At 33.1% G+C, this 18,416-nt stretch overlaps 1 protein-coding gene across 1 annotated transcript; it reads left to right on the top strand.

The window, feature by feature from the left end:
• Positions 1–553: 553 nt before the first annotated feature.
• On the top strand, positions 554–7,521 carry LOC141491197 (N-acetyltransferase 8F1-like). Its single transcript, XM_074191891.1, has one exon. The coding sequence runs from the start codon at positions 556–558 to the stop codon at positions 1,246–1,248; it is 693 nt and encodes a 230-aa protein (XP_074047992.1). The 5' UTR covers positions 554–555; the 3' UTR covers positions 1,249–7,521.
• The last annotated feature ends 10,895 nt before the right edge of the window (positions 7,522–18,416 follow it).

Genomic DNA, 18,416 nt, shown 5'->3' with positions numbered 1-18,416 from the left:
AATAAGGTAACCTCATTTGCCTCGGTTTCGCAATCTACAAAACTATAGTACTGTTCAGGGTTCTGAAGATAAAATGAAATGATATTTGCAAAATGCTTTGCCAACATTAAAGGCTTTAAAATACTATCTATTTTTGTACTATTTTTAAACCCCACGTTTTAAATATCATCTATACAAAAGTATCTTTCTATAATATTTAGGAAGACATAGAATATAGGGCTGGAAGGAGCTCCTAAGAGATTATCTAGTTCAATTCCTTTATTTTATCAAATTCTACCTAAGGTTATGCAGTCAGTATTAGAAAACAATTCATCAGACTTTTAGCACCTGGGTTCTTCCCACTATAATAGGCTGCTATTCCCCATGAGACATTTACTTCAGTCTGCGGATTAAATTTTGGGATGATTCTAAACCTAGCAAATTTGATGCTGGCATAAAAAGAGCAGTCACCCTGCGCGAGGAGGGTGGCTTGAACCAGAGTGGGAGGGGCTCTGAGACTGTCCCTAAAAAGAGGAAAGGGGGCGCAGGAGAGCACTTCCGACTGGAAAGATTGTCATGGCCTGGGAGGTTGGTGAGGCCGGGGGTTTCATGCTCCGGGAATTCCAGCCTGGGGATGCGGACGCGGTGCGGGAATTGTTCGCGGAGGGCATGAGCGAGTATGGGCCGGCCCTGTGTACACACATGCTGCAGCAGCCTTGGGTAATGCTCACCCTGACTGGCACTTTCCTGCTTCTAGTGGCCACCGTACACTCCCTGCTGTTGCCCGCGCTGGTCCTGGCACTGCTGCTGGCAGCCGGCCATCTGGTGCTGAGCCAAGTCTGGGCCCTCTACATCCGGCGCTGCCTCTCCGAGGACCTGAAGGATATCGGGGAAGCCTACGCGCAGCATCGCAACGCCCGCTTCTGGGTGGCCGAGGCCGGGGGCCAGGTAGTGGGGATGGTGGGTGCGCGACCCGAAGAGGGCCACGGCCCCTCCGGCGTGCTGGTGCTGAAACGCATGGTGGTGCGCAGAGACTACCGAGGCCGCGGCGTGGGCAGAGCCCTGGGACGAGCGGTGCTGGCTTTTGCCTGCGAGCAGGGCTGCCGGGCTGTGGTGCTTGTCACGCACAGTTTGCAACGCGAAGCCCGTAACCTCTACCTCAGCCTGGGCTTCTGTCCAGAGGCTGCCCAGCCGCTGCCCACCTTCTATGGACGCCTGGCGGACTTCATGCTCACCCGCTACCGCTACGACCTTGCCCCCGGGGACTAAGCGGCTGTGGCCTGGGGGACGACCTTGAGCTGGAGGACTGTGTGTTTCCTGGAAAAGGAGTGAGAGAGGATAGAGTTGCAACTGCTCACTCTTTTGCTCCCGGAGTGCCCAAATCAAAACATTAATGCATTTAGGTTTTAAGGGCCTTGGGATTTCAGGAGGCAGTGCTCACCGGTATATGTGTGTTCGTGTTTGTGTCCTGAACAAGTCATTTCCAGGGTCATAATATCCTGTGACCGAATTGTACTTTGTTATCTATAGAAAGCAGAGATCAACTACATTGTATTTCAGGTCATTTGATGTCTCTCTCTCTCTCTCTCTCTCTCTCTCTCTTTAATGATTAAATAATTGTTCTGGGTTGGGGACTAGAAGGATAAAATACACTGGAAAGAGGATCGGAAAATTCAAAACAAACTACTTAATGTTTCCCCCCCCCCCCGAATTTTCTGAACCAATCTGTAATAAATTAGTAGTTTTTCCTGTTGTTTACCATCCCTGGGATGCTAGAATGTTAATAAATTTAACATTCCTCTTTATTGCTTAAAACTAGATAGAGAAAAAAACAAATTCCCTGAACTATTTATGAGTCCCTCTTCCCTCCCTCATCCCACAGAGTGTTACTTGAGGTATAAAGAAAGAAGCTTCCAAATGAGATCCTGGAATTCTTTCGTTGTTTTTATAAGTATTATTTGAAATTTCCCCATTATATTTGTAAGGGTGTCCTAAAAATGAAGTTAATATGTGAAAGATTAGAGTTATTGGTTATTCATCTTATGAATTACTTGTGAAATCCAAGTAGGCTGTAAAACATATATCCTCTAATAATTCCAAGGCACTATTCTATACCCCAGAACAACCCAGATAAGTAATAATATACAGTGCCTATCTTCTTACAACCAACAGTCTAAGGGGGTAGGACTTAAAAAAATGTGTTTTTGTTGTTATTCAGTCATTTATCAGTCATGTCTGATTTTCTGACTCCATTTGGTGTTTTCTAGGCAAAGATACTTAGGTAGTTTTGTATTTTCTTCTGCTTATTTTACAGATGAGGAAATTGAGACAAATAAGGTTAAGTGACTTGCTCAGGGTCTCACTACCAGCATCTCTGTTTGAATTTGAATTCATGGTCCAGCATTATCCATTCTGCCACTTAGCTATTCTTTACAAAAAAACAAACAAACAAAAAAAGCAGAATAAGACAAAGTAGAAGTAAATTCTAGGAGAGATAGAGCCCTAATATTTGAGAGGAAGTTACAGGTTTACAAAGGAAGATTTCATGGAGGAGATGAGATTGAGTTGATTTTTGAAAGGCAAAATACTTCTGATCAAAAGAGAATTTGGAAGGAGGTTTCATTCATTTTGAAAATTTGGAAGCTTCATAGATAGATGGTTTAGTGAGATTCAAATGTTTGAGAAAGGATACCAGAAATAGAACTCAGAAAATAAAGTAGAAAAGGTCAAAACAAACAAACAAAAAAAATTAAAGTAAAACCTTTTTCTAAATCCTTTAATGTTACTCTTAAAAAATGAATTTATACAAAACCCAGGTTGAGAGTTCTGTGTCTCTTATATCAGTGCTATTTACAATTCTTGTTTAATCTATTGTTGCAGCATAGTCTCATAAAAAAAGTATTAGTCTGCTAATTATGTGAGATCTGTCTTGACTTTGTAAATCTTTCAACTTAAAACAGTATTATACTAGACTGGTGTGCATACAGAATATCAGGTTTCTAGATAGATTCAATGTCTTATGTAACTTATTCTGTTCCAGAGATTAAAAAAAAAAACATAGATGTATTTCTAATTGTTTTTTAAACCTACTTGTTCCAATATTGTAATAACTGTGGAAGGATTCTTTTAGATTTAAGACATTTGGTGAAACTTTTGAAGATTCTCTGAATATTTTGTGGTCAGTTTTGGCAAATGAACAGTAAGAACAATCAGTAACAAAAACAAGTTCTTATGAGAAAATTCTGCATTGACATGTATTTTCTTTTCAAATGAAGAGAGACATTAAAATAGTTCCTACTCTCAAGATATTGCTATGAAATAGGTGGGGAAACAAAGTATCTAAAATTATGCATATTTACCAAAAACCCCTCAATTTTCTTTTCTTTTTTTTTTTTTTTTAGGTTTTTGCAAGGCAAATGTGGCTAAGTTGCTTGCCCAAGGCCACACAACTACATAATTATTAAGTGTCTGAGGTCGGATTTCAGCTCTGGTACTCCTGACCCCAGGGTTGGTACTCTATCCATTGCAGGCCACCTCACCACCCCAAAGCCTCAATATTCTAAAAGATATTGTAGCAGAATCAAATGGGCATTTAAAATTATGATTGTTTTGACTCTGAGATATGTTTATTAACATTTTTCCTCATTGATGCATATAATAAGATGGTCAAAGAAGCAATCAAGGCAAAAATTGGTTTGAAACCCTGAATCCAAATGATTGTAACTATTTTCACACACACTATATTAAAACCTGTACACAGGCTGTTAATTGTTAAAGAAATAAAATTGAACATAGGGAATGTTACTAAATACTCGTTGCTTCTCCAAACAATAGCAAATTGGATCCTTGTTCACAAATTCAGATGCAGAACTAAGTACTTCTGTTTAAATAGATTAAATTTTAGAATGAGCCTGTGGCTAAGTCATTACCACAAGAAATCACTATAGGTTTTGATGATTGATAGATAGTAGTAAAACTTTTGGATTAAAATGCTTGACCAGTTGGGTGTTTTTGACAATATTGTGTATATAAATGGTTTTGTATATGTTTATAATTTTTAATCTCTTGCCAGAAAATAAGTCATTATACAGGATTTTTTTTCAATTTTTAAAAGCAATGTTTAAAAATAGTAGTCAAATTTACTTTGCTATTGTTTACTTTTGTTTTAAAGACAATGTTTTGCTACAAAAAGCTGTTGAAATTCAGTGGAGGTGTGGGCTCCAATGCTCCCAAGTGTGATCAGAATGAGATTATGATGTAAATGGGAGATACCTAACTAAATAAATAGTAATACAACAATATATAGATAATATCTATATGTATTTTTCTAATTCTGTATATAAGCAGAAGGTATGTCTAAAACGTGTTTCAGTTTGACACACAGAATTCTGTTATGAATAGCAACAAACTCTTTCAATCTACATCTGAACTTCATTTACTTCCCTCCATAATGAGGATGACAATACTTGAGCTACCAATCTCACAGTTTGTTATGAGGACACTATTTTGTAAAATTTAAAGCCCTATGTATATGTGAGCTAAAATATGCAGTTTGAAAAATGTGTAGGGTAATCTTAATGACAATAACAAAGTGTTTAAATTATGATACAATACCACATTATTTGTAGTGGAAAAATAGTTCTTATTTTGCAATGCTCCCACAATCTCTGGGATATCTGATGAAGGAAATCATGTCACTAACAAGGACCTCAGGAATAATATTCCTTCTCTTTGAGGACCAGGAAGAGTCCTCTGGACTCTTAGCTGGTTAACCCACATTCAGTCTCCTGTATTCAGATCTGGGCATGACACTTTAGGAAAGAGTAGGCAAAAAGGAGATTATTTCAGAAACAGTGAGTAGGATGGTGAAGGGGCATGAGATTAGGCCATATCATAATCAAGTGAAGGTACTAAAGATGTTATGCTTGGAGCAGAAAAGATTTAGAAGGAACATGATTACTATCTTCATCTATCTGAGACATACTTAAGTAGAAAAGGGAGTAGATTGTGATCCTGTGATTTGTTCTGCTTTGCTTCAGAAAGAACTAGGGAAAAAAGTGGAATTAACAAAATGTAATATTTAGGCTTTATGCTAGCAAAAGCTTGCTAACAACCAGAATTATCTCCAATTAGAACCAAGATGTTTAGGCTGATCATGTATTTTCCCTGATGATAACTCTTCTAACAAGGGTTAGATTCCCATTAGTCATATAATTATAGAGAGGCTTCTTATTCAGGTATAGGATGAACTGAAAAGCTTTGAAATCTTTTCCAAATTTAAGATATGTGATGTTGAAAGATTTTTTTAAATTGCAAATAAATTAAATTGTATTTGAACAGCTTAGACAATTGCCTAGATAAATTTGTAATGAACTAAAATATATTTAAAATAAAATTAATCTTAAGCATTTTAATTGGCTCAACTATTGTCACTAGGATTAGCTATATGTGTATATACATACATACATATATACATATATATATATATATATATATATATATATATACATATATAAAATTTGGTTTTAAAAAATAAAGGTCAGGGGCAGCTAGGTGGTGCAGTGGAAAAAGCACCTGCCCTGGAGTCAGGAGTACCTGAGTTCAAATCCAGCCTCAGACATTTAATAATTACCTAGCTGTGTGGCCTTGGGCAAACCACTTAACCCCATTTGCCTTGCAAAAAAAAACCTAAAAAAAATAAAGGTAGGAAAACTTGTAGCTAATGATTGAGTTCACAACCACAAATAGCTAGAATTTCAATATCTGACTTGAAATCACATCTTTTAAGAGTCTTTAATGTAGAATTCTTAAACTAGGCATTTGTTTTATTAACTGTTCTTCTAACAGGATTGAGCTGTGAAATTGATTTGGATCATGAAGACGAAAGGCTCTTGCCTTGTTTTACAGTTCCTTTTGGATGACAGTGCATTTTTAAAGATGGAATAATATTTTTTCAACTTACAGACTGTATTCTCCCTCATTCTCAAGGAGCAGCCATAAAATTTCTCTTGGTATTTAATTATTAACTTTTCCTATTGTTACTATCTCTAAATACATGAAGAGTTAAAAAATAGTTGGTATATAAGTAACCTGAGAGAAATCATGTTAATGTATAAAGAGCCCACCTTAGTTTTGATATGTTCTGCTTTTGATACATACTGACTTTGTGACTCCTGAAAATCTTTTGGTGCCCATAGGCAAGAAAATGCAGATTTTCATTTTAAGAAGTTTCCTCATTGAAAATTACCAATGCCAATGAAATCAAAGGTCCAATAGTAATAAAATTTGGTCCGCCACATATAAAATAACTAAGGAACATGATGGATAATAATAAATATATTTCTCCTCCATATTGTCCTAAGAACATTCATTTCTAAAGAACACTGTGTTCTGGGAACTGGAAGAAAAGGTCTGATTATAAATTAACTTTTTCAGAATTACATTAAAACATCCTAAGGTTGTTAAGATTAGGTAAGTACATAGGGTGGCCAGGTGGCACAGTGGTAGAGCACAGGTCCTGGAGTCAGGAGCACCTGAGTTTAAATGTAGCCTCATACACTTAATAATTATCTAGCTGTGTGCTCTTGGGCAAGTCAGTTAACCCCATTGTCTTGCAAAAACTAAAAAAGAAAAAATAAAGATTAGCTAACTATCAACTGCTGGCAAAAAAAGGAGAGAAGCAGAAATGTATGAATTTTAGAACAGGAAATAGTGACATTAGAAAGAAGGTGAGGGATAGCTAGGTGGCACAGTGAATAGAGCACTGGCCATGGAGTCAGGAGTACCTGAGTTCAAATCCAGCCTGAGATACTTAAAATTACCTAGCTGTGTGGCCTTGGGCAAACCACTTAACCCAATTTGCCTTGCAAAAAGCTAAAAAAAAATTAAAAAAATGAAAGATGGAAAAATGACACCATTAAAAAGGGGTAGAAAGGATTTTCCCTTTGACTTAATGACTAAGTAAAAGATTTAGCTGACTGCCTTGGTGGCAAATATGTGCTTTGAGCAGTTAGAGAACATGAAGGGAATGGGGTTTGAGAAAAATAAACATGAGCATCCTGGGCCAAGACTGCTTAAATTCAATTTGTCTACAGTCTATATTCATCAGTCAGTAAGAATTTTTTAAGTAGTTACTAGGTCCGACTATTTTTCTAAGTGATAGGTATTTAAAGAAAGACCAAAAAAAGTCCAGTCCCTGCTCTCACGGACCTCAAAATTTCATGGAATTTGTTTACTGAAATGAGTCAATATAGTTATGGTATAACAAGAACTTAAAGAGGATAACCTTTGATTTCTATTTGTCAAATCCTACATATTCTATTATAATAAAAAGCATACTGGTGTGGAAAGAGTACAGAACTTGGAATTAGAAGATGTGTTCAGATCCTGTAGATCATTTATTAGATTAATTAGCAACATACAAATTCATTGAACCTCAGTTTATTTTTCTGTTAAATGATGAAAATAATATTTATTGCATGTATCTCATAGGCTCAGTGGGAGAATTAAGTTGAGATGATTTTTATAAAATATCTTGTCACTATAGAGTACTATTATTAATATTAACTATTATGAGAAAATTTGAGGGTTATTGTTTACTTAGCAAAGATAAATAAGAATTGAACTCAGTTTTTTCATTTCAATTTTTTGGTCAACCAATATATTACAAAGTGATATTTTATTTGTTATAGAAATATTATAATGGACTACTCCTTATTGGATTTAGTAACACTTGTAAGCCGTATATCATTTTGTAATATCTAGTTGGTTACACCATTCAATCACACATTTATATTTCAGCAAAGAGACTGCAAAATAAGCTTATTATATATAAAAAATAGGTCCTTTATGTAGGAAAGTTTTCCTATATCTTTTCGGTCATACTAGCACAGACGTTTTCCCCACATGGTTTAATTTTATATAAATACCAATTGTAGTGTCTCATTATTTCCATACTTAAACATTAATAGTGAAAGTGAACCTATGATGTATTTTTAAATGTTTATTTGGGCTTTAAGAGAGGGTAAAGGATTGTCTTTTTCCTGTTCTGAGAGTTACAATCATCCTCAGCAAAACCTCTTGAATCATGTGAACTCATTTAATTTTATAGAGAATGTGTTCCGTGATTTGGAGGATGTTAATAAAACATGGTTGCCAAGGTGGCAAAGTGTCCCTGAAAAGTTGTAAGCTGTGTATTTTCTAATTAATTTAAGGCATTTAGAAGGCTGTCATCCATCTGAAGAAGTTCCTTTCATTTGGTCTTTGCTATCATAGAGATTCTAAATGTTTTTTGAATTGTTTTATATAAAAATCTCAGGCATGCACAATATGTAAATAGAGAGAAAAATATCTTGTTCATTTTTATGTGCTATGTATTTAGAGAAAAAATGAACTGCATTCTAAGTTTTTTTTAATCATCCACTACAAGTATAGAAAGAACATAATTTTTGATGCTAGTTGGAAGTAAAATAAAGGTCACAAGCCAGCACAAATAATTTTAAAGAAACATCAGGGACAATAGTCTAGCCCAACCTGCAATTGGGCTAAGAGGAGCCCTTGAGTTTTTTCTCCAGGGTCTTAAATATGATATAAGTTAAAATAAATTACCTGGTCATGAGAGGAAGCATGCAATGGTGAATAGAAATGCCTAGAAGTCCAAGAAGATGGCCTATGCTGGGTATCAATATAGATATTAAATCACATTTACTTATTATTATTTTTATAATTAGGTTCAAGTCTCACCTTTGACACAGTCCAGATAAAGAAACATCTACTCAAAATTCAGGAAGACCTTAGTTCAAGTTCTGCTTTTGGGGACAAAATATTGGATTCATGATATTGGAGAGGATATTTAACTTCTCAATTTTTGAGGTTGCTTTCTAAAACTCTAAATTTCAACAAAGGTACTTATCTCCATAGGAATATATTTCCTCTGTACCAATTTATGAGAACTAACTCCTGACCTCTGTGACTTATTCAGCTAAAACAAACTGAGAGAATCCTAAAAGCAATAATACATTGTAAGATTATAGTACATACTTAAATGCCAAAAAGGGTTTTGCTATAACTGGTTAGAATTTGCATGCTAAAAGAGCTAAAATAGATTGAAGTGATGGATTATGAGAACTGGGATTCTTTCTGTTTTCACCGCAGTTCAGTAAAAAAATAATATCTCTTTCTATAACTGAAGACTAATAGATGATAGCAGAGAACAGCTTAATGAAGCTGTCCAGCAGAGAGCATCACAGTGGAGATTTTTAAATGAAATGAAAATGCCAGAGAGCAGAGACTCTTGATAGAATAGAGAGCAATGACATTAGAAAAAGACAAGAGTGACTGAAATGACATTTTGGGATTTGTGAGTTGTTCCATTTCACATGTTCCCTAGATATATTTGTTTCTATTTGCTTACTATTCCATGTGTTTCCTGATCATGTTCCCTAAGTGTGTTCCTTTTCCAAAGATCAAGTTGTAAACTGAAAATGTATGTATTTTCTTGTCATCCATTTTATTTTCTAAGAATGCCTGTTTGCTCAAGTAAAATAAGCACATTGCACAATACCAAGTACACAAGTACTCTCTCTTACACACACACACACACACACACTCTCTCTCTCTCTCTCAAATAAGAACTTCAATACTATTGTCTTAAAATTTAATTGACATGTATATTTATATGTATATGCTAATAAGTATCAGAAGCAAATTTGATCTCTAGTTTCATAATCCAAAATACATTATACTGCCCTGTCATTCAAATGTCGCAGTGGTAAGGGACAATCACCTTCAATACTCATCCTGATAGAGTAACAGTTGTCTTCTCTGAGACTTTCCTTAGAATTGAAAATGTGAGGTTATCAAGGACAGGTGGAGGAGAACATGGCAATGACACCTGAGGGCAGAAGAACTCTAATATTGAAAGTAGGATAAAAGAAGAGGAGGCAGAATAGCACAGTTGTAACAATGCTGAGATTTTAGGATATTTGGTGTCTGGGCATACCAAAATTGAGATTCCATTAATAGCTCTTTACAGTCATCAGCAGAATTACTGATGTATTCAGTGAACAATAATATCAAATACTTGGAAGTTACCAGATCTTGAACTTTCATCTCTCCTTGCTACCCTTTTTCATCTCAGTTGACGACCAAACCAGTTTCATCCCGCCAGTCTTGCAAAGACTCACACTCCTCTTCTCAGAACAGTATTATTTTGTTCCCAGTATTAGTAGGTGTTCTGGTTTTTGCCCTCCAACTTTCTTCAATTATAATTATGAGGAAACTTTTCCTACTAATTAACTCAGCTTATAAAATTCTTGTTATTAATCTGAAGAACAATATTGACTGGGAGTTTTCCAAGTTTTGTGCCATTAATTCACAGTGAAAATTGGAAACAAATAAAAAGTAAAAATAAAAAGGTGTTTATGGAACACACCCTATATATAGTTTTCCTATCAACCTTAAAACATGTTATAAGCTATGCTTTATAGCTAGATAGGCTCAAGGCCCAACTCTGATCTACTATGTTTGAATATCTATCTGTCTGTCTTTCTGTTTATCTATCTATCTATCTATCTAAATATCTATCTATTACCAACTAAATAATGGATAGAGAACTTAAATCTGAGAGGAAGACCTAAGTCCACATATAACATGTGACAATTTGTGGCCCAGGGACCTTGGAAAGTTACTTAACACTTTATCGATTCATTAGTATGGATTTTATCACAAGAAGTTTTCTATATCATTGTTGTCTTAGGACTAGATTATTTCTTCCTCTCATGCCCCCAGAAATATTGTGTGCCATACAGGAATTCCTTATATTTTTGTTAATTTCCATACATGTCAATGAAATGGAAGCATTGAGATATTTATAGATTTAAGTTTGATCTTTCATTTTGACTCAATTTATTTCCTTAAGTTATATATGTAATTGTCTCAGTTATTCATTTCCATTGATACAGACAAAAAAAAACACCTAAATTTTATTTGGCTACAAACTACTGGAGAGACACAGTAAAGTTTAGACTATTATAATTGTGGGTCAAGAAGGTCTAGTTTCAAATTAGACTTTAGATACTAGAAATGTGAATTTCAGAAAGCCCTAATTTCTTTCATCTAGTTATCTAATCTATAAAATAATAATTGGATTTGATGACCTCTTAAGAAATCTTTTACTTCAAAATTTATGAATTTTTATTTAAAATTATGCTAAAATATTAGATGTTTCTATAAAAATGACTCCTAATAAATAATTTGTGTAAACTTTAATTGACCTAAGCAGCTCTTTTTGAAAATTTCATAGTTTATGTATTTTGTATTAAGAAGTAAATGAAAAGCTATTTAAAGGGAGAGAAATATATAGTTCTCTGAATAATTTTTCCTCATGAGTATAAAGACTCTGCTGATCAATGTCAATGACTCATATATAATTTCTGGGAAGTCTTTACAAGATACTGTTTGATGTACAGAGTGTATCTTGAAGTTTTGAGGTTAATAGTACTTCAGAAGTTGAATCAGAATCAACTGAATGTAAAAGGATGTTGATTTTTTCCTTCAAATTTATTTCAGTTGAAAATTAATATTTTCAGTGAAGAAATTAAATGTTACTAAATTAAATTCATTGCACCTTTAAATTACTTTGTACAATAATATCAACATGTTTATTAAGCAGAATGTAACATATTTTACAAACTAAAATATATGGAGAGTAGTGGAAATAATGAAGGATTTTAAAAAATCTTTTGAGAAGTAAACTTGTATATTCTAAAATCCTTGAAATTTCTTATGGGTAAACTCACACTTGAAGGTTTGAGTATTTTCCTGAAGATTATCTCCAGTTTTTCTCCTAGTCATCTTATTTTCAGTTCTTCCATATTGTCTCCCCTGTTAGAATATGAATTCTTCCAAGACTGTCCTGGAGTTTTTCCCAGGGGGGAAAAAAAATAAACCTATAAATGAAATCTCTAAACAGATCTCAAGTGAAAGAACTCACATAAAAGAGGGAAATAAGTTCTAAATTCACGATATTATGGAGGAATTACAGAAATAGTCTGTCTCATATGTATAAAAGGTAAATGAAGTCCCACATAGGTTAGAGAGCTGGGAAGTCAGCAGGAGGCTTGGAAGAAAAAGTTCAAGTTCAAGAATGCTGATGTAGCAAGTGGGCTACTTTAATGCAGTAAGCAAACCATGAACACATTAGAAGCCAGAGTGAAAAGGCAGAAACCCCATTCCTACACAAAAGAATTGGGAATTTACCCCCTGTGCCCCAGGAGCAGAGATTCAGTATCAAAATGAACAGACAAAAAAGAAAAGAATTCTAACAATAGAAATCTACTATTTTGAAAGGGACAGGAAAGCAGTGACAAAATGTATACATGTGAAGCCCCAAAGAAGTTTATGAATTAGTCTCAATTTTAAAAAAAACACTTCTTGGAAGAGCTCAAAATGAATTAAAAAAAAAGATGAAAGGAAAAAGAAAAATTGAGAAAACAAAGGAGGGGCGGCTAGGAGGCACAGTGGATAGAGCACTGGACCCGAAGTCAGGAGAAAACAAAAGAGAGTCATTCAGAACAATTAAGAAAAATAGACTGAAGAAAACTACACTTTTTAAAACAGAATAGGCCAAATGGAAACAGAAAACATCTTCTTTAAATGCAAAAATGATCAACTAGAAAAGGAAAACTAATCCTTTAATAAGAAAATTAGCCATTTGATAATAATACAAAATCTAACTAAAGAAAACAAAACCCTAAAATTTAGAATGCGAAAATGGAAATTAAAATGAAACACTAAGATTGCATCCAACAAAATCAAAAGACAAAAGAAAAAATAGAAGAAACCTCCTAGACATAACCACTGATCTGCAAAATAGGTCCAAGAGGGATAATTTGTAAATTAGTCACAATCATAAAAATAGCCTGGACAATATCTTGAAAGATGTTATGAAGGAGAGCAAGATGATTAAAGTCATTGAAAGAATTCATCATTCCCAGAAAGACATCCAACAATAAAAATCCCAAAGAATATTCTAGTTACATTTCAGAGATCACAGCTAAAGGAAAAAATAAGAATAGTCAAAAAGAAGCAATTTAAATATAAGGTAGCCACAGTTCAGATTATGTGGGATTTATTACTTTCAGTTATAATGGATCAAGTGTCCTGGAATATGATATTCTATAGTGTAAAGGAGTTTGAAATACAACCGAAAATCAACTAAGTCTGCAAAGTTACCATTTTCCTTCAGTGAAAAAGGTGGCTTTTAAATAAAGTAGAGTGCTGTATTTTGATAGAGGTTGTGTTATAAAGAAAGTATAAAATACTTAAGACATGAAAAAAAAAAGGATTGTCCTGGGAGAAGGCAAAGGTATTAGAGGATAATTAACAATACATAAAGAGGCACATAAGGTCTATTATAGACAAGAGTGTGAACACTGAATAAATCTTATTCTCAACAGATTTGGCTCATAGAAAGAATAACATACATTCCCAAGAGGGTTTAGAAATTTATCCTACCCAAACGGAAGTGGCGGGGGGCTGGAAAAGAAGAGATTAAAGGAGACAGTAGTCAGAAATAAAATATTGGTGAGGATGGAGAAAGAGTAAAGAGAGCAAAAAGTAGGATTACAGGATAGAGAGAAATCATAACTGAGAATGTGAATGGGATGAACTCTCCAATAAAATGGAAGAAGATAGCAGAATGGATTAAAAACCAGAATTCTATATTTTTTTTAGAAGAAACACATTTGAAGTAAAAAGATGCACAAAGGATGGAAGTAAAAGGTAGATTTAGAGTATATTATACTTCAGGTGAAGTAGTAAATTCAAGGGGAGCAAGCCTGATCTCAGATAAAGCAGAAACAAAAATAGACGCCATTAAAATGAATAAGGAAGCAAACTACATCTTCTTAAAAGTTACCATATAGAAGCAAAGTGATATCAATATAAAACATGTATTAATGAAATGATAGCAGGCAAATTTTTACAATAGAAGTTAAATTATTTACAAGAAGATAGATGGCAAAACTATATTATTAGGGAACCTCAACATCTCTCTGTAAAAATTGGATAAACCTAAGAGAAAAATAAAGAAGGAAGTTAGGAAGATAAATAGTATATTGGAAAAGTTAGACATGATAAATCTCCATTAGAAAATCGATTGAGAAAGGAAAGATTTGTACCTACCTAAAAAATAAACATGTATTTAGGCATAAAACATCACAATTAAATGCAAACCAGCAGAACTTTAAATGCATCATTTTCCAATCATGATGCAGTAAAAATTATATGTAATAAAGGGTAATGGAAAGAAGAAATAAAAATTAATTGGAAGCCACATAACTTAATTTTATAGAATGAGTTGATCAAAAAACAAATCAAAGAAATAATCAATAATTTCATCTAAGAAAATGACAGTGATGATATGTTTTACCAAAACTTATAGTATATAGCCAAAGCAGATATTAGGGGAATTTTTATAAGTCCAAATGATTATTTGAATAACCTACAGAAAGTGGAAGTCAATGAATTGGGCAGGCAACTAAAAAGCCAGAAAAAGAACAAATTAAAAATCCCCATTTGAAAAGCAAGTTATAAATTCTGTAACTAAAAGAAGAAATTTAAGAAAAACAGTTGAAAAATCTATTGAACTGATAAATAATATTAAGAATTAGTTTTATGATAAAAATTTAATAAACCTTTTTTAATCAGATTTTAAAAACACAGAAAACCAATTTATGAGTATCAAAAATAAAATGGGTTAACCCACCACCACTGAGAATGAAATTAAAGAAATAATTTGGAGTTATTTTGACAACTGTATGCCAACAAATCTGACAATATAAGTGCAATGGATGAATATTTGCAAAAGTATAAACTGTACAGACTTAACAGAAAAGGAAATAAGTTACTTAATGTCATTTCAGAAAAAAATAAATTGAACACACCATCAATAAACCCCTTAAGAAAAATTTCCAGGTTCAGCAATATTTAAAAATTAATTCTTCCAAATTTTAAACAATAATTAATTCCAGTTCTATATAAACTATTTGGAAACATAGGTGAAGATGGACTTCTGAGAAATTCCTTTATGGTGTCATATCCAAATGAATAAGACTGAAAAGAGACCAAGAGATTTATGGAGCAATCTACATAATGAATATTGCTGCAAAATATTAAATAAAATATTTGAAAAGAGATTACAGCATGTTATCTCTAGGAAAATACACAATGTTTAGTTAGAATTTATAGTTGGTCTAAAGAGATGGTGGAACATTAATACAAAAATAATCAGTATATCAATGATCATATCAATAGTAAAATTAAGATAACTAATAAGATTATCTCAATAAAAGCTGAAAAACCTTTGACAAAACATAGAATCCATTCCTACTAAACACACACACCCACACACCCACACACACACATACACACACACAATCAAAAAAACATACACATAAAAAAATAGAAAGAATAGGAATAAATTGACTATTACTTTAAATGAAAAGCAGTATCTATCTAAAACCAACAACAAAAGTTATGTTTAATGGGGATAGACTAAATTATTCCCAATATCATCAGGGTTATATCAGGAATGCCTATTAATAGGGGTGGCTAGGTGGTGGCGGATAGAGCACCTGCCCTGAAGTCAGGAGTACCTGGGTTCAAATCCATCCTCTGACACTTAATAATTACCTAGATGTGTGGCCTTGGGCAAGCCACTTAACCCCATTTGCCTTGGAAAAAAACCCTATAAAATTAAAAAAAAGAACCATTAATACCACTATTATTCAATATTATATTAGAAATTTTAGCATTAGAAATAAGAGAAGATAAAGAAAAGGATGAAAATTCAATAGACAATGAGGAAATGAAACTTTCACTCTTTGAAGATATGAAGTATCCTCAAAGAATTGTAAACAACGGATTAAAATATTTGAAACAATTAAGAACTGTATTAAAGTAGCAAGATGCAAAATAGGCACTCATAAATTATCTGCATTTCTATATATTACAAAGTCCAACAGGAAGGACAAAAACAAATTCCATTTAAAGTAACTGGAGATAATATAAAATTATCTATGAAAACAAAGCCAACATCTATATGCACACAGTCTCTCTTTTTCTAAACATAATTTCAAAAAAACTTTCCATCAAATAAAATCAGATCTATACAATTTGAAACATGTCAATTGCTCCTGAATAGGATGGGCCACTAATATAATGAAAATGTCAGAATTGTTTATTCAGTACCAATTAAACTTCCAAATTTTTTTTGATCAAGGAAAACTAATATTAACGAAATTCATATGGAGGAACAAAATGTCAAGAATATTAAGGAATTTAATGAATAAGAAAACCAAATGGAGGTGGCCTAATTGAATCAGATCTAAAATTCTATTATAAAACATCAGGCTTCAAAATTCATAGTGGCTAAAAAATAGAGTAGTGATTCAGAGGAATAGATTGGATGTAAAAGAAACAGTAGTAAATGGCTGTAGTAATCTTCTATTACAGTTTATGGAACATGGAAACTGGGGAGATCATATGTCAGAAACTAGGCATAGGCTTAAAACTTACACCCTATACCAATATCAAGTTGAAATTGATTCAGGATTTAAACATAAAAAGTGATAGTATAAGCAAATTATGAGAACAAGAAATAGTTTTGTCTGTCAGATCTTTGGAAGGGGGACCAGTTTTTGACCAAAGAAGAGATAGAGATCATTATAGAATCCAAAATGGATAATTTTGATTATATTAAAATGAAAAGTTTTTGTACAGACCAATACAACCAAGATTAAAAGAAAGTAAGCTGAGAAACAATTTTTAAAATTGTTTCTGAGAAAGGATTCATTTCTAAAATATATAGACAACTGAATCAGATTTAAAATGATAAAATTCATTCCCCAATTGATAAATGGTCAAAGGATATGAGAAGGCAATTCTCAGGTAAAGAAATTAAATCTATCTATGTGAATGAATTCTCTAAATCATTATTGATTAGAGAAATACAAATTAAAACAACTCTGTTTTACCTTCAGATATATCACATTGGTCAGTTATAACTAAAAAGGCAAATGATCAATATTCCATGGGATGTGGGATAAATGGGACACTAATGGATTTGTTGTGATTGTTCTGTGATCAAGCCTTTCTGGAGAACCATTTCAAATTATGTCCAAAGGGTACTAAAATCGTGCATACCATTTGATCCAGCAATGTGACAACTAGATCTGTATCCCAAAGAGATTAAAAAATAGTATAAAAATCCTACATGTACAAAAATATCCAAAGCAGTTTTTTTTGGAATGGCAACGAGATAGAAACTGAGAATATACCCATCAATTGAGAAATGGCTGAACAAATTGTGGTATGAAGGTGACAAAAAGAACTTCAGAATATCCAGGAAAGACTTGCATGAACTGATGCTGAGGGTAGTGAATAGACCCAGAAGAACATTGTACATACTGAGAGCAGCACTGGGTGATGATCAACTATGATGGACTCATCCATTTCAGCAGTACAATAATCAAAGACAATTCTAAAAGACTTGTGATGGAAAAATCATCCATATCCACAATTTATTAATTTCAATTTTTAAAAGTTATCTTATGTAATATTTTTTCTATTTTGATTTGATTCTTTTTCCACAACATGATTAAGATGGATCTACATTTATTTTATCTATACATGTAGAGCCTATATTAGATTGTTTTCTGTCAGAGGGAGGCAAAGTCTTGCCAAAATATGATTGGTTAAAAGCTATCATTTCATGTATTAGGAAAAAAATACATTAATTAATTTAAAACCACCAACAAAAGAAGTAATATTCTCTAGTGTTATAAATATCACCACATCATACATGAAACTTGTACTTACACGTACTCTTCAAGTACACTCACTTAAAAGTGCCACAATAGAAATGCAATTCTTTATACTCACATCTTTTGTCTAAGTATTTTTAAGTATCATAAGAGAAATACAATTTTAAATAATTAGAAGTATGACTTCCCTGTGCAAAACTGTAAACACTTTGGTTTTATTAAATAACATTTTATTTTCTTTAGATTTTCTTTTATATGTATTTATTCAATCTAGTATTTGAAAATCAAATTTTCTGTTCAATTTTGGTCTTTGTCAGAAGTACGTTTGAAAATCATGTATTTTATTGGAAATCCATCTTTTACCCTCAGAGAATATGCTTGATTTTTAGGGTTGTTTATTATTGGTTGTAATCCAAGTTCCTTTACCCTCCAGAATTTCATAGCCCATGCCCTCTATCTAACAAGTTCTGCATAATCCTGAATATGGCTCTCTGCTTTTTAAATCACTTTTTTGGGCACCTTTTCATATTTTCTCCTTTAACTGAGAACTCTGAAATTTGGCTATAATCTTTCTTGTATTTTGGGATCTATGTCTTTTTCTTTTCTTTTCTT

The sequence above is a fragment of the Macrotis lagotis genome, chromosome 6 (assembly GCF_037893015.1).
Source record: "Macrotis lagotis isolate mMagLag1 chromosome 6, bilby.v1.9.chrom.fasta, whole genome shotgun sequence".
Lineage (NCBI taxonomy): Eukaryota > Metazoa > Chordata > Mammalia > Peramelemorphia > Peramelidae > Macrotis > Macrotis lagotis.
The sequence above is the reverse complement of the archived record's forward strand: the minus strand, read 5'-3'. Positions and strand labels throughout refer to the sequence as shown.

Coding starts and splice junctions, on each gene's coding strand:
- LOC141491197 (XM_074191891.1), top strand. CDS start 556: ATGGCCTGGGAGGTTGGTGAGGCCGGGGGTTTCATGCTCCGGGAATTC.